This window comes from Hipposideros armiger, unplaced genomic scaffold (genome assembly GCF_001890085.2).
Source record: "Hipposideros armiger isolate ML-2016 unplaced genomic scaffold, ASM189008v1 scaffold_126, whole genome shotgun sequence".
NCBI classification, from domain to species: Eukaryota; Metazoa; Chordata; class Mammalia; order Chiroptera; family Hipposideridae; genus Hipposideros; species Hipposideros armiger.
In genome coordinates this window covers 1,106,664-1,129,736 of record NW_017731476.1, presented here as the reverse complement: position 1 = coordinate 1,129,736, position 23,073 = coordinate 1,106,664, and the positions used below count along the sequence as shown (strand labels likewise).

At 53.2% G+C, this 23,073-nt stretch overlaps 1 protein-coding gene across 1 annotated transcript in view; it reads left to right on the top strand.

Annotated features, from left to right (window-relative positions):
* The window catches only part of KATNIP (katanin interacting protein), a 189,836-nt gene that overhangs the window by 129,441 nt on the left and 37,322 nt on the right, over positions 1 to 23,073 (top strand). Inside the window, exons 12-15 of the mRNA XM_019648445.1 lie at positions 299 to 405; positions 1,938 to 2,040; positions 4,202 to 4,417; positions 12,579 to 12,716. Of these exons, the coding sequence (XP_019503990.1) occupies positions 299 to 405; positions 1,938 to 2,040; positions 4,202 to 4,417; positions 12,579 to 12,716 (564 nt within the window). The remainder of the gene's footprint in view (positions 1 to 298; positions 406 to 1,937; positions 2,041 to 4,201; positions 4,418 to 12,578; positions 12,717 to 23,073) is intronic.

Sequence of the window (23,073 nt, the reverse complement as noted above, 5' to 3'; positions counted from 1 at the left end):
GTGTCACTGGCCCTCATATGTGGGATCCGAACCGGGGCCCTCTGGCATCCCAAGCGAGTTCTTAACCATCGCGCCACTCGGCCGGCCCAGAGATCCCTGTCTTTTTGCAAAGCTCACGTAAGGGGTATTCTAGATCTAATCAGCCCCAGGAAGACGCTGTCACTCTCATTCCTGTCCCCTGCTTCCTGCAGCAGGGACTGGTGGCCTGAGAAGCGTGTCCCTTTGACCATGGCTCTGTTGTGTTTTGGGCCAGGAGTGTCGCCTGGGACATCTGTTTAATAAGCTTTTCCATCCTTAGCATCTTCCCATCACCGTGGCAACCAGTGCACCGGAGCCCTCCAGGGCAGCAGGGGGAGCCCTAGCTGTCAGTGATGCCATTGACAGAATCTGCCTTTTGGGGAGCAGGTACTTATCCAGACGACTTCAAAACAAAACCAAGAAACCCATAGCAATGCAGCCGTGAGGACCTATTAACTGAGGTTTTTCTTTGCTTTTCCTATGTTACTCCAGACCATTTAAAACTGCCCCTTTAGGCTGTATCCTCCCTCCCTCACCCCCGCTCCAGCCCTAAAGTGCAAAACTGACTTGATTTCTTTCAGGCAAATGTCTCTTTGCCTGTTCAGTTCAGTCCAGCCTGTATAAAGCTCCAATCTCCTCAAAGGTTTCCACCGAAGCACCCCCAATGTCAGATGGTGGTGAACTTGCTCCCAGCAGGCCCTGGGGGGGGGGCAGGGAGGGGAAGAGCGCCCCGAAGCAGCGTCCCTTGAACCTTCTTTCCTCTATTAAAACGTGTTCCGATGCAGCATTCTGTTCCATTAACATGCAGCATCAGTTACCAGAACTGTCAAGTTTTATTGTCAAAATAAAGGCTTTCCTCTAGTCTTCAGGTAAAATTGGTGTTCAGAAAGCTGTGCCAGGTTGAGCCTACTCTTACAGGCATGGACCGGTACACAGCCACGCTGCCCAGGCCGCCATGCCCATGCCTGGCTAAGGGGCAGGGGGGGTATGCAGCCTCAAACAGGACACGGGGTGCCTTTGCAGACGCCACCCTACCGGGTGTGGAATGCCCATGTCCTCAGAAAAGGAGGTGCAGGGCGGCCTCTAGACCAGGGGCCAGCACGCTTTTTTCAGCAAACGGCCAGGTAGCAAATACTTTAGGCTTTTTACTTTTTGTTTTCACGATCCTTTAAAACAGTGTAAAAACCATCCTTAGCTTGCAGGCCACACAAAAACAGACCACAGGCTGCATTTGAGCTGCTGGCTGTACTTTGTTGACCCCTCCCTGTTCTCAGCTTATGGAGGTCCACTGGCCATCTTGCCCAAGCAGTTTCTTTTACTTGGCTCTGATTTCATTACTCATTTTCCCATTATTTATAAAGGGAGAGAAACATCCCATATGCACCTTTGAACTATACGTGGGGCGAGTATCGTTGACCCTTGAAAAACACAGGCTTGAACAGCGAGGGTCCACTTATATGGGGGTTTTGTTCAATAAATATACAGTCGGCCCTTTGTATCCCCCTGTTTTGCATCATGGATTCAACCAACCCCAAACAGAAAGCAGTGTTTTGGCGCTGGGGTTGGGAGTCCCCGGATGTGGAGGGCTGAGTGTATGCATCACTCTGCACCGTCTTAGAGAAGGGACCTGACTATCAGTGGTCTACAGGGCATCCTGGACATCCTGGAACTGGTCCCCCACGGACACCGAAGGACTGTCGTTAAGTTCGGGCGGGGGGGGGGAGTTAAACGCAGATTTTCGCCGGGGCGGAGGGTCGGTGCCCCTAACCTCCCATGTTGTTCAAGGGCCAACTGTACTATCTTTTGAAATAGCTACATCTCTCTGAGGTAGAAAAGTAAGTGTAGTTTCCTGGATGGCAATGTCCTCTGTGGTGTATCAGCCGTTGCTACCTGTTGGCTAACATGAAGTCACGTTTCAGACAACAGCAAAAGCTTCTGGAAGTCCTCCAGGCCATCGAGAGTGACTCTGCCCCCATTAGCCAGGCCGTGTCCCCAACCAAAGAGCAAGTGCTGGACCCACAGGTGAGACCCTGGACTTCCAGACACTTCCACAGTGTCGGCTGCCTCTCGGAGCTTGCTCCCCACACCGTGCTCAGTGCCAGCTCTGCCCTCTCCCTGTGACCCCTCGGGAGTTGGAGTGGTCCCTGCCTCTCGCCCTCATCCCTCAGCCCCCACAGCCAGGAGAGAAGAGCAGTTCACCCCCACGTACACACACACAGGGCTGAGGTTGGGTCACGTGCCCATCACATGCCGGTCCCTCCGGGGGCCCAGGGGACAGGACACACTGATTCCTTAGACCACTCAGGCTCCTCCTTGGGATGGGAAAGGGTTCAACCCCCGTACGTCATGGCTGAGGCGAGAAGGGCTAACTAACTCAGGTGGTGCTAGTGAGAGAGGGGCAGTGAGCTCTGGGACCAGGAGCGTCCTCACCAGTATTTGCCTCAGACCCCTATGAGGGCCCCAAATCAAACAGCTCAGAAGCTGGGTAGCCATCGAGTTGCAGCACTGACAAGTGGTGACACTTGGTCAGTTCATAGGCCCTTCAGCATCTTTATTTAGAAACTGTGCTGCAGGAAACTGCCCATGTTAGCTGGCACTGGGTGTGAGGTCCAGCACCCCTCTGCGAGGCAGCCGCCTCCATCTGGCCCTTCCGCCCGCCTCCGGCCCCGCTCCCCTGGCTCATTAACCTCCAGTTCCCTCCCTGAGCCAGGCCAGCCTAGCTTTGTCACCATCCTCCAAGCCTGGGACGCAGGCCCAGGGCAGCAGAGGGCTTAGACAGGGCCCCCTCCCAGCCCCACGCAGCACAGGGGGAGGAAGTGATGGGGTCTGCAGGCCAAGCAAATAAGCATAGGTCCTGTGTTTCTTCCAGGGGCTGCAAGTGACCTCCCTCCCTCCTTGTCCCCAGCCCTGTCGCGTGGCAGTTAAGGCTCGTCCAAACACACACTGAGAGCCAGAGCATGTCTCGCTGGCTATTAATTAAAAAAATAAGCAGGGAACAGTTGCTGTTCGTTTGCTCAGCTCCCCGCTCACAGAACCATTGCAGATCACTAGTGCTAATTAACAGAGGGCATGTGCACGCAGGGAGGGCGCCATTTTACCAGCCACTGATCCGTGGCAGCCGGCACCGCAGTCGGGCCCTGGGGGCCCCAGGAAGCCATTCCGCAGCGTGGCCGTTTACTGCTGGCATTCACGTGGCCTCTCAGATTACACAGCCTGCCCACAAAGGAGACAGGCCGTAAATCCAGGGAAGGAGAGAAACGGGAGGGAATGGACACTTATGGAGGACACGCAGGAGCCAGGCCTGGTGACAGGCTCTGCTCAGGCGTTCCCACCTCGCTTAGTCTCCGTGACAGGATTGTCAGAGAGATGGTGGCATCTCATATTTCCCAACGAGGCTGAGGGATGTCAAGTGACTTGTCCAGGGTCCCGTGTTATCTGCTGTACGAATATGCTTGGGCTGCCATAAAAAATGCCCCAGAATGGCGGCTGAAACAGTGGAGATGTATTTTCTCACACTTCTCACACTTCCGGAGGCTGGAAGTCCAAGATCACGGTCCCGGCAGGTTTGGTTTCTGTCCTCGGCTTGCCGATGGCCGTCCTGTCCTCACTGTGTCCTCACACGGTCTTCTGTCTGTGAACGTGCATCTCTGGGGTCTCTCCAGGTGTCCAGATGTCCTCATTGGTTAGAATGGATCAGGACCCACCCTAATGGCCTCATTTTAACGTAATCACCTCTTCGAAGGCCCTTTCTCCAAAAACAGTCACATTCAGAGGTCCTGGGGTTAGGGCTTCCGTATACACTTTTGGAGGGGCCCCCATTTAGCCCATAACACCTGCCCAATTCAGCAGGAGCTGTGCCATGCCCATAGGACATGAGCGCTTGGCAGCGGGGGAGAGGCAGGCAAGATATTCAGGCGGAAGCTGATGCCTTCTACGCGGTTTTGGTTATTTGCAAACTTACAGAAAATACTAAGCACCAGGGTACACAGTCTCTGTGTTTTCAGTGCTGTACAAATAGCTCATTTCCTCTTCATAATAACCACACGTAGTGGATGCCTTTCTTACGCCCATTATACAGATGGAGAAACAGGCATCGCGAGGTTAAACAGCTTGCCCTTCAGAGGTAGAGCCGAACGCAGCCTGTGATGTTTAATGCATTGCTGTGATTTTCCTCTTCTCTAAGGACACATTGAGAATGAGAGCAGACGCGCTGAAAGATGCCATCCAGGTGAAGGTGGAAGTTCTGTCCAACTGGGGGAACCCGTCAAGGGTGGGTCTCACGGAAGTCGAGTTCTTCGACCTGAACGACACCAAGCTGTACGTGTCGCCTCGTGACGTGGATGTGTGGAGCATGGACACGCCCGGGGACCTGGGCCTCCTGGTCAACCGGAACTTGCCTGTAAGTGGACGTGGCCCGGAGTGAGTCTTGACCTTGAATTCTGATGCATTTTCTCGGCCCACGAGAAGCCCATGATGAGGGTGGAATGTGGGGAGGGGAAGAAGAGTAATCTTCCAGTCGCTCCTCTGTTCGGGGTGAAGTGGGGAGGAGCCCGAGGGAAAGGTACAGCGAGGGGCCCCCAAACTGGCCCCAGGAGCTCGTTTCCTGCTTCCTTGTGCCTTTTTCTTGGGAGATGACAAGGAAGGACCAGGTCACCCCCTTTTATCCACCTTGCGCTTTGCACAGTCACCCCCAGACGTGAGACCTCTGGGGTCACTGAGGTCAGCGCCCTCGTTCTGTTGGTGAAGAAACAGGCTTGGAGAAGGGCTGTGATTGGGCCAAGGTCACACAGCTGACAGGTGGGTGGGCCACGTGCACATCCCGCAGCCTGGCCCGGGTCCCTGCCCACACCCCGTTCAGGCTTCTACTTCCCCAGGGTCATGGGGTGCACACCCAACAAACGTGGAGCAGTCCTTTCCTTTAAATATCTAACAGGTTTTTAAAAAAGCACTGGCATTCTCGCTTCCTGCCACTGCGGGTCGAGATAAGACTGCCTGGCGGTGCCATCTTCCCTGTGCTGTGTCTCAGCATCATTTGTAGTCACCTCCGGGAGGGCCCCGAGAGACTAGGAGCGGATGTTGCCTCTGGGCCACGGAACAAGGTGGACAAGGGGCAGGGGTGACAGAAAGACTTGCCCTGGGGTGCTCTTTTGCACCTTTTACATTTCCTGCCTTGGACACATATTTGTCTAAATGTCCTTCTATGGACATGTAGAAAATATTGCAAATGAAAGCGGTGATCACATGTGTAGTCCTGGCCGGTGCCAGGCCTGGATATACAGCCTGACGTACACCTACAGCTCCCAGGCTCATGGAGCAGAAGGGCATGGTTCAGAGCTGGCCGCTTCCAGCTTCATGACCACGGGCAACTTGCCTAACCTCTGTTTTAGTTTCCGCATCTGCCAAATGGGGTGATAATAGTGCTTGCTTGATGTGCCGTTGTCAGGCTCATGGTGCTGTGCAGAGCCTAGCACCAGCCTGGCTCTTCCTGGGGCTCCCAAATACCAGCTATTATTGTTCTCATTGGTATCAGTATTTTTTTTTTTAAAGAAATTTTACTGGGGAACAGTGTGTTTTTCCAGGACTCATCAGCTCCAAGTCAAGTCGTTGTCTTTCAATCTAGTTGTGGAGGGTGCAGCTCAGCTCCAAGTCAAGTCACCATTTTCAATCTAGTTGCGGGGGGTGCAGTCCACCATCCCATGTGGGAATCGAACCGGCAACCTTGTTGTTAAGAGCCCGCGTTCTAACCAACTGAGCCACCCAGCTGCTCCTCATTGTTATTAGTATTAATAGTACTGATACCACTAGGAAGTAGGTGTTCCTATTTCCGTTCTAAAGAAAAGGAAACGAAAGGGAACTGTGAAATCCCCGGTCCTGGGGTCCCGGCTTCTGGGCTTGACTCTTTAGACTTGGGCGACTCACCTGCCTTCTCTAAGTCCGTTTTCCTGCCCTCTAAAATGGGAGGGAAGAGTGTGCATAATCCATTATAATCCTTATTTGCCAGCAGCAGAAACTGAGTCTGTCTCACTTTAGCACATTTTTTAAAAGAACCCTTTATTGTACATCTTTTGAGTAGCTAGTGCTTGCTATCACCCAGATGGAGGAGAACAGGCCCAGGGTCACGGTGGGGTTCCAGGCAGCATTCTGGGGTGCGTGTGCACTGAGGGTTTGGTGCTCTTTATTGGGGGAACGGGCAGTGTTTTATTGGTTGATTAGTTGGATAGTTGCTTTGTCAGCCTGTCCCTGTGCTGGTGATACCCAACCCAGGACAGTAAGACTGATGGACCAACCTCACCGGGGGGCCGGGCACCTAGATGCTGATTCCACCAAAATGCCAGGACAGGGTGGGGATTCTGCCTGAGACGTTCAGCGTTGTCACTGAAAGAAAGGCGGCGTAGATGCTTGATGGAGAGAAGCACCACCATCCACAGGGTGGGCCTGTGTGGCGTCAGGCACGCCCCCGGAGCAGCAGCTCTGTGATTCCTGAGTCTTGAGAGACATAGGTCCCGTGCATCACAGCCACTGGAGTGCGCTGGCCTTGTGTGTCCCCTCTGTGCATCCTGCTCCGAGCCTGTAGGCTCCCCTCTGTGCTGCTGGGGCTCGGACTAGCCCCTTCCCTCTCTCCCAACCCCCTTTGCACAAAGCAGTGGCATTTGGAAGCCCGCTGTACAGAACAGAGCATCCCAGAGCCTATAAAAAGCATCATTGCATTTGATGGCGACCCGTTCTGATGATTACTCTCCCTTCTTCTCCGGCTGGCAGGGGCAGGTGAGCTTTGCCAGGTGATAGCAGGGGGGACTCTGGCCCGTGGTTTTGGCGGGTTTGGGGTTTTCTTATTTGGGGCTCTGAGGTTGGGACATGAGGCAGCTGTCTCCCCTCCGGGGCTGCTGGATCTCTGGGTCCAGCTGTAGGTGGGCTGGATTCCCTCTGCTGCCCTGGCATGGGGTCTCCCTGGTATCATCCTGTGTGCCAGGTCCAGGGCCACCGGAGCACACTTCCTCTCAGAACCATCCAGTTGGCACTGGAGTTTCTTCACGACCCACAGCGTGCCGGCCAGGGCCTGAGACAGCCTCATTTAGTCCTCACATGGACTGTGGAGTACCTTCCACATTTGCTAAACGAGAAAACCGAGTCTTGGGGAAGCTAAGTGACTCGCCCTAGGCCACACTGCCATGGAGTCGTGCAGCCCGGCTGAAGCTGAACAGAAGGGAACTGGAAGGGGAGTCTGAGTTCAGAAGAGAAGCTGTGTGGATGGAGGTGGGCTTGGGGCACACTGAGAGATGTGGGGGCGCCCCACGTCCGAACAAAGCCTCCACCGTCTCTCTTACTGGCCTTGCCCAGGCCCATTGCTTCAAGGTGACTACAAATTTATACACTCAGCCCTGCCTGCCTCTCTTAGTTCCTGACTGGAATGGCCGTCTGTGGACCTCTCAGACTTCAGAGATCTAAAACCTAATGTTGATTCCTTTGCCGGTGCCCACCTTTCTTCCTCCTCCAGCATTCCCGTAAATGCCATCTGCTCAGCTGCCCAGGCCCACCATTTAGTGTCTTCCTTGATTGCCCCCCACCCCCAACCCAAGTCCTGTTGATTCTACTCCCCAAATACAGCTGGATCTGGCCCCTTCTCTCCACTTCCACTGGTAGCTCCCAAGTCTGATCAGCTGTTTCCTCTTACTGGTGCTATGAAATGGCCTCCTATCTAATTTTTAACTGCTTGCACCCCTGCCCTACCTAAAACCCCTGCTGTGACTTCCTTTTGCGCTTAGAAATAAAGTCCAACAGGCTTCTCTGAGGCCTGGGAAGCCGTTTGTGCTCAGGCCTCTAGCTCCCTCCCAGCCTGCTCCTTACTCACCCTGCCCCACACACACAGCTCCAGCAGCCGCAGGCTTCCTTCTGCTCCACTCACCTGCCAAGTTCATGCCTACCTCTGGGCTCTGCCCTCGTTGTCCCCTCCGTCCAGAACGTCCTTCCAGATTTTCCCAGGGCTGGCTTCCTTCTCCTTAGTCAGATTTCAGCCCCGTTATCACGTTCTCGGCCAGGCTTCCCTGACTATACAGTCCCCACCCCAGTCTCTATCCCATCATCCTTTTGCATTTTCTTCAGAGCGCTTCTCACTACAAGAAACAATCTTGTTCGCTTGTTTCTCACCTGTCTTCCTCACGCATCTGTAAATTCTTCTTTATACCTTTCACACTCTATTCCTAGCACATAAAAGTACACGATACATTTTTTTTAACTTTTTATTTGTAATTAATTCGATACTTACAGAAAATTCAAAAAAAAAAATAGTAAAGAGTAGGAGAACAATAGAGAAAATTCAGTAAAGTCAAAAGTTGTTTTTTGAAAGGGTCAAAAAAATCAACAAAGCTTTAGCTGGACCGAGCAAGAAAAAAAGGGGAAAAGATTCAAATCACTAAACTCAGGCATGAAATAGGGGGATTACTACTGACATCACAGAAATAAAAATGATTATAAGGGAATATTGTGAACAGTTGTCTGCGAACAAGTTAGATATTCTAGATGAAATGGACAACTTCCTGGAAAGACACAAATTACCAAAACTGACTCAGAAGAAATAGAAAATCTGGAGTTCCGGTCAAGATGACGGAGTACGTAAATGCTGTCCTCACCTCCTCTCACAGCCGCATCAAAATTACAGCTAAACTACAGAACAACCATCACTGAGAATCGCCCGAAGTCTAGCTGAACAGAAGTCCTATAATGAAGGACATACAGAAGAAGCCACGTGGAGACTGGTAGGAGGGGCAGAGACACAGAACGGGCTGGTCCCCATACCCACGTGTGGCTGTTAAAACTCAGGAGGGATATCTTGGCTTCAGATGCCCACCGCCCTGCAGGAGTGACGGGTCCTGGCCCCAAACCAGGCTCCCCAGCCCAGAGTTTCAGGGCTGGGGAGAGAAGCCCGTCACACTGGCGACCACTGATCTATTATGTATAATTTTGTCATTTCAAGACTGCCATATAAATGCAATCATATTGTGTGTAACCTTTTGGAGACTGACTTCTTTCACTCAGCATGATGCCCTTGACCTCCATCCAAATTGTATGTGCATCAATAGTTGGTTCCTTTTTTATTGCAGTAATTTATTAAATTGAGGCTACTTGGTGAGGGCCACCTGGCATCTACCTGAGACAGGTGGATCTGTGTTAGGTTAACACTGGAAGAGCAAAGCACCTTTTGTTTTGGAGTTAGAAAGTTATTTACCTCCTCAGAGAGGCTTTCTCTGACTGTCCATTCTAAAGTAACCCTTCCAAAAAGAGGGGAAAAAAATAAAAATAAAAATAAAAAAGAAATACGGTAATTATTCCATCGGCCACTAATAATTCTCTCTTCTCTTCATCAAATTCATCCCTGCTTGATTTTTTTCCTTGGCATTTTTACATGTTTGCCTCCCCAGCTAGCACAGAGCTGGAACCTGGTGACTCCGGCACCCACTGCAGCTAGCTCAGCGCTTCACCCACAGGATGGACTCTGGGTTTGCTGGGCGGCTGGGTAGCAGGTGTGTGGGTGCCCCCAGCTCTTGACCTTCCTACTTGGTGCACGCCATCTGACCTTCCAACCACCAACACCAATGTTTCTCAGGTGGAGGATTTTTTTTTCCTGGTCCCCAGGCCCACACTGGTGGGCAGGAGCCCCCAGGAGCACCCCAGCTCCCTTGTCCGTGGATGGAGCCCCTTGAGGCATCTCCCGCGCTGGCTGCCAGCTCCCCAAATGGGGTTGAGCTGCAACACCCATGGGGGTGGCCAATTTGGTAACCCACTTTTCATGGGCCACCTTGCCTCTTCTCTCTTCCCCATGCTCCAACTTGCGTTTCCTTCGCCGTCTCAATAAAATCCTTGCCTTGGCTCTGCTTCTGGGGGAATCCAGACTAAGAACGAATTCATAAATTAAGAGCCTAGGCGCAAACCCTCACTGCCCCGCCTTGGCAGGCCACTGCCCTTGCTGTGCCCTGGTCTTCCTTCTGTTACGCGAGTGTCACAGCAGCACGCACCTCCCAAGGCTGTGAGAACAGGGGCAGCGTGAAGGGGCCCTGGTTCTGGTACTGCCATCTTTCTAACCACCAGTGATGGGCAGGTGGGGCTGGCGCTTTGCCTGCTGGCCCCGCCCAGTGAGGGGCGGGGTTTGCCCACCGCATCCAGGGTCAGTTCTCAGGGCTTCCTGTCAGCCTTTTTCTCAGAGACTCTGTCTGTGGAAAGAAGACATCGGCTGCTAATGAGGCCCCCAGTTCTCCGCTGGTTCATGGTCTTTGACACCAGGGTTCCCATTCAGCCCTCCCGCTATTCCTCCTGCTGACAGAAACGTGAAAGGCAGTCAATTCCAGCCCTCTCGCCCACGTGCTAGGGTCAGCCTTCAGCCTGTGCCTTTGTCAGGCAGCCACAGTGACCCATGTTAGGCCCCAGCTCGGTGATGTAATGAGGCCCCTGCCGGATTTTGAGATGTGCGATCTTGACCCCTCACAGCTGCCCAGAGCACGAAAAGTTCTTGCGGAGCTTGAGAAACTTGCCAGAGTAAGTCGGAACTCCTTGAACTCATCTCTGCCCCTTAAACAAAACCCTCCTGAAAGAAACCGTTGTCACTGGAACAAGCCACCTTTGTGCTCCCAGGCAGCTGGAGCCTGGGCCTCCATCTCCTGGGGGCCAACAGACCCCCGGAGGCAGCCAATCAATTCCCTCCTTCCCCACTTCTGTCCAGTAGCAGGCGCGGCCTTGGTGACAAGAGTCCCTGGAGGCCTTCTCAGATACAGGCCGGTGCTCCCAGTCAGCAAAAGGGACAACTTCGGCCAGTGGCAGAGGTACGGCCGTTGCTTATTGGGACTTAGAACTGTTGCCCCTAAGCAGGGACCCTAAACTCAGGTGCCTGTAGGGCCAGCAGAGGCATAAGGAAGGTGTAATAGTAGGGAGTGCTGGGGACTGGGGCGCCGAGAGCACCCGCCTATGGCTGTCAGGGACCCTATTCTACTACGTCTGCCAGAAGCCAAGAATCCAGTGGGGTTATCTCCATCTTTAAGTGTCAGCAACGAATTTGCCTATTTTTTTTTTTTAACAACAATCATAAGCCAAACACAATAGCTGCACAGGCCAGACCCAGTTTACAATCTCTTCTTTAACGTTTCAACAAGAGGACAGATATCAAGAGGTAAATTTCATGGATCCATTCATTTATTCGTTCCACAAAGCTTTTTGGGCATTTACCATGTGCCAAGGAACTGTGCCGAAGGCTACAGGTTCTTGGATGGATTTGATACAGCCACGTCCCTTAAAGGGTTCACAGCTGAGTGTGGGCGTAGTGACCTGGACCTGAAAACAGGTAGTCGTGTGACACTGAGGGAAATGGCAACCTCAGGCATTGCAAGGAACCACATGCTGGCACGTGGAGGAGAGAGTGAGTATGTCAAGGGCAGCAGTGACCATGGAGACGACAGCACATCTGGGCTGGATTTCTCAGGGTGAAAAGGGCAGGAACCATGTTGCGTGCAGAGGCCCAGCCTGAGTAAAGGCACAGAGGCTGAGTGAGTGTGGAGATGCTTGGGACCGACCAGCTGAGAGCTTTGTACCGACGGAGAGCAGGCGAGGCATGGAAAACACAAGAGAGAAGGTGATTAGAGCTGAGAAAATCCCTATTGGCTTCTCCATCTGCTTCCAAAGCACTCCTGATGTAAAATGTTGGTGCAAACGAACGAAAGCCACCGCGAGGCTCTGGGCTCTCTGCCCCACTGGCCTTCACAGTGGCCTTGGCAGCCTCTCCTGCAGGTGGGCAGAAATGCGGAAATTGGACACTGGGACCCTTAAAGCAGCGGTTCTCAACCTTCCTAATGCTGCGACCCCTTAATACAGTTCCTCATGTGGTGACCCCCAATAATAAAATTATTTTCGTTGCTACTCCATAACTGTAATTTTGCTACTGTTATGAATCATCATGTAAATATCTTTTTGTTTTCCCATGGTCTTAGGCGACCCCTGTGAAAGGGTCGTTCGACCCCCAAAGGGGTTGGGACCCACAGGTTGAGAACGCTGCCTTAAAGGGAGCAATCTAACTCCTGCGGCTCAGTGCCATGGCCCCTACCCATCAAACATCTGAGCCAGCTTCTTTCTTTTCTGTTTTTGTTTGTTTGTTTGTTTGTTTGTTTAATTTGACAAGGTTTAAAAAAAAATCAAAGGCTCTGTTTGCCAGGTTTATCAGATAGGGTCTGTGGTGGCTCTTTTCCAACCTTCCCCTCTAGTCCTGCACCCCTCCCTCCACCCCAGGGCTATTCTCAGAGTGGATTACCTTGATTAAAATAAAGCCCACTGCATTTTAAATTCAGTCTGGATGGCAGAGGGAAGGGCCTGAGTGGTAGCTTTAGCCAAAGACCAGGGTCAGTCAGTCCAGATGGGGTGAGATCCAACACCTGGCCCCGGATTCTATAGAGAAGAGGACCTGGCTGCCCGCCCTCAGCTCTCAGCTCTGCCCTGGTTTTCATTAGGGAAAGAAAGAGTCACCCTGGTGCCCTGTGGGGAGAGGCACACGTGTACTGACGACTTCCCTCTTGCTGGTATTTCAGAGCAAGAAAGACCCCTCCTTGTGGACGTGCCCCTTCCACCCGCCGCTCAAGCTGTTTTTTGTCATCCGCAACGTGAGACCACTGTGTGGCTTTGGTCTGGCCAAGATCAAGGTGTGGAATTACTGGATGGCTGATGGGGTGAGTAACTGGCCCGATTTCTCCCTCCCTGGGCATCTGATGGAAGCATTCAGTGCTGTCTCATAGCCTGATTCCTGAAGTTGCAGGATGGGTACACGAGGCCCTGCTGGGCATAGCAAGTGTCTGCTGGGGAGCTTCACACCGCCTGGTCAGAGCCACCAGGAGCACGGCCTCCCTGGAGGTCTGGGACGTGGACTCAGGCCACCCTCTGGAGAAACTGGAAAAATACAAACTCAGGCTCCACTTTAACTGATAAGGAAACAGACACACAGAGAGGCTATGTAACGTGCCCCGGGTCACACAGCCAGTAAGCGGCAGCGTGAGGATTTGAACTTCTGCGGTCAGACTCCAAGACCACTCTCTGCTTAGCCAGTGCTTTTCAAACTGTCGTGGGTCACCTGGGACCTTGCTAAAGTGCAGGTTCTAATTCAGCAGGTCTAGGGCAGAGCCCAATTCTGTGTCTGAGCAGCTCCCCGGTGTATGATGCTCCTGGGGTGTGGACCCCGCTCCAAACAGCCAGGCTCTCACCCTCTGTACTCTGGTGCCCCCCTGCTCCCAGAACTTGTCCCCTCCTGCTGCCTTCCCACCACTACCGGCACCCAGGCCTTCATCTTGTCTTTCCTCACTGGACTGTGTTTCACGTATTCATTTGCATTTGTTCCTTTACTTGACATTTATTGAGCACATACTAGGTGCCATCAGGCTTCACGGTCAATTCTGGGGGCACTGGTGTAAGACAGTTCAGCCCCCCGGAGGTCCTCCTTGTCCAAAAGCTGGCAAACAAGGAACGTAGACAGATAGTGCAGTGTTATAAAGGCCTTGATGAAAGTGAACCCAGAGAAGCCCCAGGGCACAGCAGGGATCTCAGTGAGGAAGGACGGGACCCCTCAGCCTGTCTTCTTTGCCCAGTTATGGTGGACACGGGATGAGACTTGTTCTCCTTTCCTTTCCGGTCTGCTGTAAGGGAGGCGACAGGACAAGCAAGGTGATAAATGGGACCCCACTCTGAACTCAGCCTCAGTATGGTCAGAGGGACGCAAGGGCACAGTGGGGAGTAGGGCAGACTGACCAGCACATCCCCAGGCACAGGGAAGGCCGTTTCTCAGCTTCAGCGCCTGGTTGCCGTGGAGGAAAGCTAGCCAGCACTGCTGGGTCTTCTGAGCATTCCCGGGGAGCTGGGGAGCCAGGTTTTGCTGTCAGCTTTTCTGGCTTGTGAATGTCAGTAGCTAATTTAAGTTCTTTTCAACCCTATAGTTCAAACCAAACTCATCTGTGGGCTGGAGCTGGCCTGCCCCAGAGTAACCCCTGGGGCCTGTTGGAGGGAGCCCTCCTCAGTCTGGGAGAGGTTAGAAAGGTACCTGAAGGAGCACATACCTGAGCTATAGCAGAAAGAAGTGAGGCAGAAAAGGAGAAAGTGTGTCCCAGGCAGAGGGAACTGTGTGTGCCAAGGCACAGAGGTGTGGCAGAGTGTGGCAACCTCTTAATCATTCCCAGACTTCCATCTGTCTCTAGCAGCTACTGGGAGGTCTCCTCACGGTTCTCTGCCGCCTCAGACCTCAGAGGCCCCCCCTTGACCCAGAGACTCCAGGTCAGACCCCCGAGCGTGACAGCAGAGCCCCCGCATCCCTGTGCCCCAGGCCCTGCCTCTGTCTCTTTGGCACCCGCCCCTTGCTCACGCCCCCTCCCAAGTGCCAGCTGCAGTGGCTCCCCGCTACCCTCCATGGCAGTTACCCTTTTAGTTCCAGGCCCCTCCCACCTGGCTTAACTCAACATTCCTGTCTCTGCCTCGCATTCCTGAAAACCTCAACTGGTCACTTTATCCAGGAAGCCAGCCTGTCCCCCTGACTTTTACACCACTTCAGGGCCTCATAAATATGTTCCGTCATCACCCTGTCCCAGAATGAACGCCTGCCTCTTGGGAGCAGGACCTGTGTGTCTCCACCACTGCTCTATTCAAAGTAGAAACCCTTGGTTGTTGAATAAACAAAGGAGTCCGTTCCCCAGGAACCGAGAAGAAGTCGTCTTACCCCTTTTGATATCCAGATGAGAGACTGAGAGTAAGAGAGTTGGGGTGCTTGTTCAAGGTCATGGGCAGGTAGGTTAGAAGCGGACGGGGACCAATCAGGAGAGTCTGTACTTCTCTCTGCTTCCTGTCCTCCTTTCTGCACTGCTTCCTGCTGACTCTCCCACCCAATAAACGTCTGCGAGGCTCTGGGGATCTGGAGGGTAAACCCCCAGGCACTGTCGGGGAGGGGGCTCCATTCACGCATGACGCTGCCTCAGAGAAGCAACGAAAGCTTTCTCTGATTTCTATTTTTGAGTTTTTAAAAGCAAATACCTAAAGTTAAAATTTAAGAACAAGTTGAAACCAGTGGAATAAGTGAGGAAGTCGCTTTGAGAATGTCAGCCTCCCCTTCCCCACAGGCCCTGGTTCCCGGTGTGTTTAGGGGCTCCTTGCCCCCCTCCTCCCAGTGCAGCCATGCACCCCTAGCATCTGAGGGCGTGTCCTCTTGTGTCCCAGTCCTCTGGGTGCTTCCTGGCAGGTGGTCCCAGCATCTTCTGGAATGGACAGTGAGACAGAGCTGGCTGCCCAGACCCACGCCCTGTAGCTTGGCCCTGCCATTGTATATCTATCTCAGGGCACAAAAAGCGGATTTTCTGTGCTGGATTACACAGGAGATAAGCTTCATTCCGTTCTGCCGAGGCCTGCCTCCTCTTTAACCTGCACTCACCTTCCCTCTGTGCTGAGAATGAGAAAGAGGAGCAGGATATCAGGGTGTCGCTGTGGGCACTTGGAGGAGCCGGTGGCTGCCGGGAATGAGACACGAGGCATTTCTACCCACAGAGCAGAGCGGGAGCCTGCAGTCCCCAATGGGGGTGCCGTGTATGTAACGTAACGTGCGCCCATCTGTTGCCAGAACTAACCGGGGGCAGGAGACGCAAACAAGGGCAACTGCGGGTTGGTTTGATTGACTGTTCTCAGAGAATGCCATCACTGTGTGTTTTAAAGGAGATAAAATGAGCGTTTATAGGACATACAGCTTAGCCTGGTAGACACGGCTTGTTAATATAGGGTTTTGGGTATGGGAGTCCAAGGAAGAAGAGTTAGACGAGGGGAGATACTCCAACCACGGCTTGTTCAGAACATAAGAAAGGAAGGTGCTAGAAAAGAGGCTGCCTGTTAAATCCTCAGGCGAACTGTGATGGACTCGTTACCCTATCATAGGTGATGGGTGAGTGTGAGCCGGCTGAGGGGAGGGACTCCAGGGGAAGTAAGGACATGGAGGCTAGCTGCCCACGCCCACACCCAGACAGCGGCACACAGGTCCACACTCGTCAGACACCTGCCCTTTAGCAGGCAGGCAAGAGGCACCCAGGAGGCACTCAGTGAATGTCTGATGCAAGAACAAGTAACTGAACAAATGAACCATCTCAGTTATCCCCCAGCACGCCTGCAAGGTGGGTGTCACATCCCCACCGGGTAGATGAAGAAGGTGGGGCTGAAACAGTGAGATCTCATGGGGCAGACAGACCTGTCTCTCGGCCATTCTGCTTGGAGATGGCTGCCTGGACTGCTGTCTGAAGAAGGACCTGAAACTTTCCTTGTGGTTCGTCAAGGAAAGGGCACATGAGTGGTTGGGGATGTCTGCTTGGGCTCAGGAGGAGGATGCGATCATACGTTTGTCCCCAGGTTAAATGACTCGCCCAGCCAGTCACTTGTAAGGGACAGAGCTGGGAAGGGAGCTGAGGTGGGTTGGTTTTTCTCTGGTTTTCTCAGTACTATGTGCCCTGCAGAGCTGTTGGGCGAACAGAAGCAGTAGCCTCCCTTCTACACTACATGACAACCGATGCAGAAGTGGGCTTCCAGTGGCTCCCTACCAGCCACCACCCATTTTCCTTTATAATAGCATGAGTTACGTGCTATATGATGCCATCCTTCCATAAAACACCATCACCATCCTTACCCACATGCCACCTTTTAACCTGGCCACAACTGTGAGTCAGGCAGGATGGGTCACCCAGGGGTATATTTTATACACAGAAACGGTGCTGTTTCGGGATTCATGAATGAATGGATGGATGTGAGATTTCCCTTGTGGCCTATTTCTGTGACATGTCCTGGTGGTCTGGGCTAGTACAATAGAACTTTCTGCAGTGATATTAGTCACAGTGTTGTCTCTGCCCTGTCCAGTGCGGTAGCCACTAGCCAGGGGTGACTGTTGAGAACTTGAAATGTGATTAGTGCAACCAAAAAACTGCATTTTATTAGTTTTAGGTACACAATGTAATGACGAGATATATTCAGCAGGGTCAGTGTGGTGGTGATGAGGGTGGGTGAGCCAAGGGCCTTGCAGCTGCAGAGCGCCTCAGAGCACGTGTTTCCCGGGGCATCCTGGGAAGAAGACCACAACGCGGAGGCTGTGCCCGTCCACCGATGGCCACTCACAGACAGATCTCGGCTGGCTCACATGGTGTTTTCAGAATTCTTATTACACACCCTCCCTATGGACATGTCCGCAGTCTGCTTGAGTTTCTGTTCGCACACAAGTTCCCCCCACCCCTGTCCTGCCCAGGCTCCTTCACCTGGTCTCCAGCCACACCCTTTCAGACACCAAGTCACGTGCTTCCCTGGGGGGTTCCTTGGTTTCCTGAGCCACCAAGGCCCCCCAGGGGTGCCTCCGGCCAAATCCATCCTGCAGATGTATCCCGTTTGGTCCTTCTAGTGTTGTACAGCTTTGAAACACTAGACGGCATTGGAAAATTGGCTTTTGGTGAGCTGGTTGCGCTCCCTACCTGGCATCAGTGGGCTGGCGCCGAGTGCGCCCCGCCCCCGCTGCTTGTGGGCGTGGCTCTCTAGCTTACCAGTCTGGTGGCCCCGCCTCCCACAGCTGTGGTGCGCAAGCTTTTGAGTTTGTGTCTTCTTTTTTTTTTTAATTGGGGAATTGGGGGATGGGAACAGTGCTGGGCGATGGGAACAGTGCTGGGAAATTGGGGAAGGGAACAGACAAGTTGCTGTCCTCTTGTGGAGGACGTTGCTTCACTGGCCCAAGTTGGCACCATCACTGCGCTCTTCCCGGGCGAGGCAGATAAGTTTCCGGCTTCTGGACGGCCGCTCACGGTGGCTGCTGATCACTCACGCTGGCTGCTGGCTACACACGGTGGCCCATGGCAACCCACTGCCACAAGGGCTGCAGCCTACACCCTCACCGGCGACTCACAGCAGCCCAGCTCCAGGTTGAGCTGTTGTTCAGCATCTTAGCTGTAGAGGGCAGTGTCACTGGCCCTCATATGTGGGATCTGAACCGGGGCCCTCTGGCATCCCAAGCCAGCTCTTAACTAACGCACCACTCGGTCGGCCCAGTTTGTGTCTTCTTATAGACTACCGTGGACTCCTTAAGGAGAGCCGCTTACTTTCTCCTTTGGCATACCACGCAGGCCAAGACCCTAAAAGGGCCCACGTGGTGTTTGTTGGGTTGAATAAAACTGCAGTAATTGCAGGCTGGGGCCTCCGCCCAGAGGAGTTTTGACCTAAGGCAGTGAGAGTGTTTCTGGGCCTCACCCAGAGCAGTTGGGGTTCTCCCTGTGCCTACGGGCAGCCTCTGCCAGAAACCGGGGGATTGCTGCACGGGGCCCCAGGGAACGGGGTGTCTCTGGCCCATGCTAGCTCTGAGCAGCTAGACTGGTAAAGTACAGACACCCAGGCAGTAGGCTGGGTACGAAACAGTGATGGCAGCTCATGTTTCTGGTGTGTGTTATGTGCCAGGCAGCACTCAGGGGCACTCTACATGCATCAACGCGTTTATTCCATCTGGCAGTCCCGTGAGAGGGTACCGCGATGACCAGCTGCATTCTACAGATGAAGAAACTGAGGCACCAGAAAGCAGAGCCACTGGCTGCTGCTCCCATCACTCCCGGCAGCCTGGTGCCAACCGCGTGGTCCTGCCTTTGCACAGAGAGACCATGGTGGCTGGAAAGCAGGGTCCTGCCTTGGGCAGCTATTGACCAGCACCTCAGCACTGGTCCCGTGGTGCCAGATGGCCTGAATTTTCTAGAGAGGCCAGAGATGCACACTGTTGTGTGGAAGCTGTTGATTTTTAGATATTATCAACTAGCTATGACATTTTTAGCTTCTCTGTGGGTCACACCAGCATAGAGTCAGCTGTGATGCCATCAGCTAGTGACCCAGTCTGTTAGGTCACATCCACACCCATTGTCCTGTGAGTTTCTGATGTTGGGGGAGGGGGTGGTGGCAAAGTGGTTGGCCCAGAGCCCGGCCTGTAGTGGGTTAAATGTTGCTTGTTCAATGTCACAGTGTCCCACCATCTTCTTCCAGTTTCTGTATCACAAAGAATGGCTTTTTCATTGGTCTTTCTCCCAAGTGACATGTGGAAGGCCACTGAGGTCTTCTCCCCATAAAACAACACTCAAGTTCAGATGATCTAGGAAGGAGCAAGTTTAGTTTCCAGAGTGCAGCACCAAGATATGTAGGAATAGGCCTGTTCCCTGTCCTTGAAGGTCTCCATCCAGTGAGGACAGGTGTGCCCATGTGGACACTCAGCAGGTATCAGGCGCAGAGATCCCAGTTGCAAGCCCAGCTCTGAGAGCCCAGAGGAGGGCCCTTGAGTCAACCTGAGGAGGAGGGAGGGGAGACAGGAGGGCTTCCTGGAGGAAGTGGCCCTGAGCCAGGTACTGAAGCCTGCATGGTGGCTCTCTGGGCAGCAGCAGCTCACTCCCAGAGCTGCCCCCTGGCCTGATAAACCTACAGTCAGGGTAAGCCCCTCCCAGTCAGGGTAAGCCCCTTCCACCGCCTCTCCTGGTCTGGAGCCAGTACCTCTGGAAAGAGGGGTGAAGGGCAGCCACACATGCTCTCCCTGTGTCGTGGGGCCGGAGGGTGCTTCCGTCTGTAACAGAGTGTGAGCCGTCTGCCATGGGGCCCCCACAGGCTGGGCGTGAATGAGACCAGGCCTGTGCCCAGAGAGGGTTTGCTCCAGTGGACATTTGGTCTGGCCAGTATTTTGCTCGAAATGCTTTTCTTCGGAATTTGTCAGCTTTGCTAAGGCAGGTGCGTGCCTCTGGGGAAAGGACCTCATGAATACAAAAGCCACACCTCTGCTTGGGTTGTTGTCAGGACCAAACCTTGTCGTCGTCACTGCAGAGCAGTTCCTGTGCTCATGGGATGGGACAGGGTCTGTCATTCAACACCAGGGTCAGGGAGGAAAGTGGCCTTGCCAAGTCGATTAAATCACTTAGATCAAAAGAATATTAATATCGTTGTGTTACAGTTGCCTTACAGTCTCTGCATGGTTGGTTCTCGTGAACTGTAAGGAAGGATACAGTCAGGTTGCCTCCCTTATCTTGATGGTTGTCTTGTGCCAGTGAGCATTTCCGTGTCCTTTCGAAAATCCATTATGAAAGGACTTTAGGTGATGTCAACAAAAGCATTACAATAACTCTCATTAAACAAGGAAGAAGATATAAGCACCAAAGAAACAGGAAGGACACACACACACACACACACACACACACACACACACACACACGGTTCTAAAGGTTAAGGACGGTTTCCCCCTGGACTTCCCAGAAGCCAGAACGAAGGAGGAAACATTTCGGGACTGAATTCCTGGTCCTTGGAGAGCAGGACGCAGGCTGGTTCTTTAGGAGAGAGAGAATTTCTCCCCTGGCTCTGTTCCCAAAGACACCCATACGCAGAGCTTTACTGTGGGGTACCGAGGGCCATGGCCCCGCCCAGCCCTGCAGCCTGTTTTCTCCATGGTGCACACATGCGTCTCACGTGACTTCTCACCGCACCCTTGAGCTGACAGTTATGTCAACATGCCCATAAATATGTAGAAAAAGGTCCAAAGGACATGGCACACACACTCCCCGCCTAGCGCCCACAGTGACAGCCTCTGAGGACTAAGCAGGGACACAGGTGGGTGTAGGAGAGAGCCAGTCCACGGAGACTTATTAAAAAGGAAAAGTGGGGCTCTGAGTTTCACTGGCTGATTCTGCCCATGGCCAGCCGGCCCACGTGGAGGCCTTCTTTGGGTCTGGCTTGACCCAAAGGGTGGCAACCGTAGGACCTCGGGCGTGCCAGCCATCTTGCCTCACCTTGTCCCAGCTGTGTGACCTCAGGGAAGGCGGAGCCTCAGTTTTTCATCTATAAGATGGGTCCTCACGCCCACCTTGTTGGGTGGTTTCGAGGACTGCGTGGCACCATGCAGCCCTTTATTTTTCACACTTGGCATCCCCAGAGAAATGACTATTGCTTGTTTCCTGCCCGGGATCCCACCCTGGTGGTCCTCGGGCCAAATCCACCCACAGATATGGCTGGTTTGAACTACAGAGTGTTGGAGACTTGGCAGAGATGGACACCACCAAGCAGATCACAAGCATCCCAGCCCCCACAAGACCCCCAGCACCCCCTGTATTCTCCACCCTAGCCCACCTCTCTCCTGCCTGCCTGGCCCCTGTGGGCATTAGAGGCCACACCCCTGCCCTAACCTGATGCCCTTACTATCTCCCTTTTTGGCCAGACTTCCAGGAGAGAGCTGGGCGGCAGACAGTGAGAGGTCGGCTGGTACTCCAGACTATTCACAGAAGGCAGACAGACACTTTTTTTTTTTTTTTAAGATTTTTATTGGGGAATTGGGGGATGGAAACAGACAAGTTGCTGTCCTTTTGTTCTTCAGTCTAGTTGTGGAGGACGTTGCTTCACTGACCCAAGTTGGCACCATCGTTGCGCTCTTCCCAGGCGGGCAGATCAGTTGCCGGCTTCTGGACGGCCGCTCACAGCGGCTACTGGTCGCTCACGCTGGCTACTGGCTACACACGGTAGCCCATGGCAACCCACTGCAGCAGGGGCTGCAGCCTACTCCATCGCCCGCAACTCACGTCAGCCCAGCTCCAAGTTGAGCTGTTGTTCAGCATCTTAGCTATAGAGGGCAGTGTCACTGGCCCTCACATGTGGGATCCGAACCAGGGCCCTCTGGTGTCCCAAGCCAGCTCTTAACCAGTGCGCCACTCGGCTGGCCTGACAGACACATTTTGGAAGCTAGATGTGCCATTATGAAAGCCAAGATGCCCCCCTTATGGCCATGCTGGACTGGACGGCCTCCCCACCACCCCACAGCCTCTTTAAATGAGACTGTTTCTGTCTCACTAGATGTTTCCATGGCAGTCATTTTGTGGAACTAGTCATTTAGAGCTGCCCATGCTGTCCTTCTCAAATAGCTATTTCCTGATTAATTCACATCACATACCTGCTCAGTGCGTCTGCTAAACAGAGAACACATCCACATAAACATGTAAAACAGGGCTTTGAGAATTGACTTTTCTGACAGGCGGCAAACAGTAGCCTGCCATCCTGCAATTGGACGAAGGACGGCAAGTTTCCAGGCTGTGACACAGGCCTGATGGGTCTCCTAAATTGCCACAGAAACCAAGTCGCGGTGACTTGGTCAACGAGATATTGAGTTGGAGCTTACTCACCTGGCTTTCAGGAAGGCTCAGGGGGGACGTAAGTGTAGAAGGACGGCTCTCGGCTCTCAGACCCCATTTCCCAAGGGCATATCAGGAGCCAAAGCAAGACGGGAAGTGATCTGGGGACAAAACCAACAGGCAGCTATTTTCCTGACCAGGTTGGTTCTCAGAGCATCGTAGAGAGCCGGGAGAAAAACACCTGTGCGTATTCACTTACAATTCCAAAGTAATCTTTGAGGACCTGCGAGGTGCCAGGTGCCTGCTGGGTTCTTGGACGACATTGGACAAGAGCCTCTGCTTGTCTCAGAGCTTAACTTTGTGGGGGGAGACAATAAATGAGTGAAAAAGCCAAGACCGTTTCAGAGACAAGAGGACAATAAAACCGGGTGATGGAGTAGAGAGGAGACTGGACGGGGCAAGGGCTGCTGTAGAGAGAGGCCGGGAAGGTCCCAGGGAAGACAGAAGGGGCCAGCCAACCTTGAGCTATCTGAGGCGGAACATTCCAGGCGACTGTCCAGGTCCTGAGGTGGGAACGAGGTGGCAGGATCGTGGAGCAGAGAGAGGAGGGAGATTATGATGGGGGCCAGGGACCAGAGCACGTGGCTCCCTGGCCACTCAGAGGGGGACGGAATTTATTCTCAGTGTAAAATAAAATCACTGGGTGGTTTTAAGCAGGGGGCTGCTATGATCTGTTATGTTGTTTTTATAGAAATGACTGGATGCCACATAGGAAATGGAGTGTGTGTGTGTGTGTGTGTGTGTGTGTGTGTGTGTTGGGGGTGAGGAGGCGAGTAGGGGTGCAGTGACGGTGCCAAGTGGAGGCAGAGAGACCAGTTAGGAGGTTATGGTGGTGACTCAGGGACAGCGATCACAC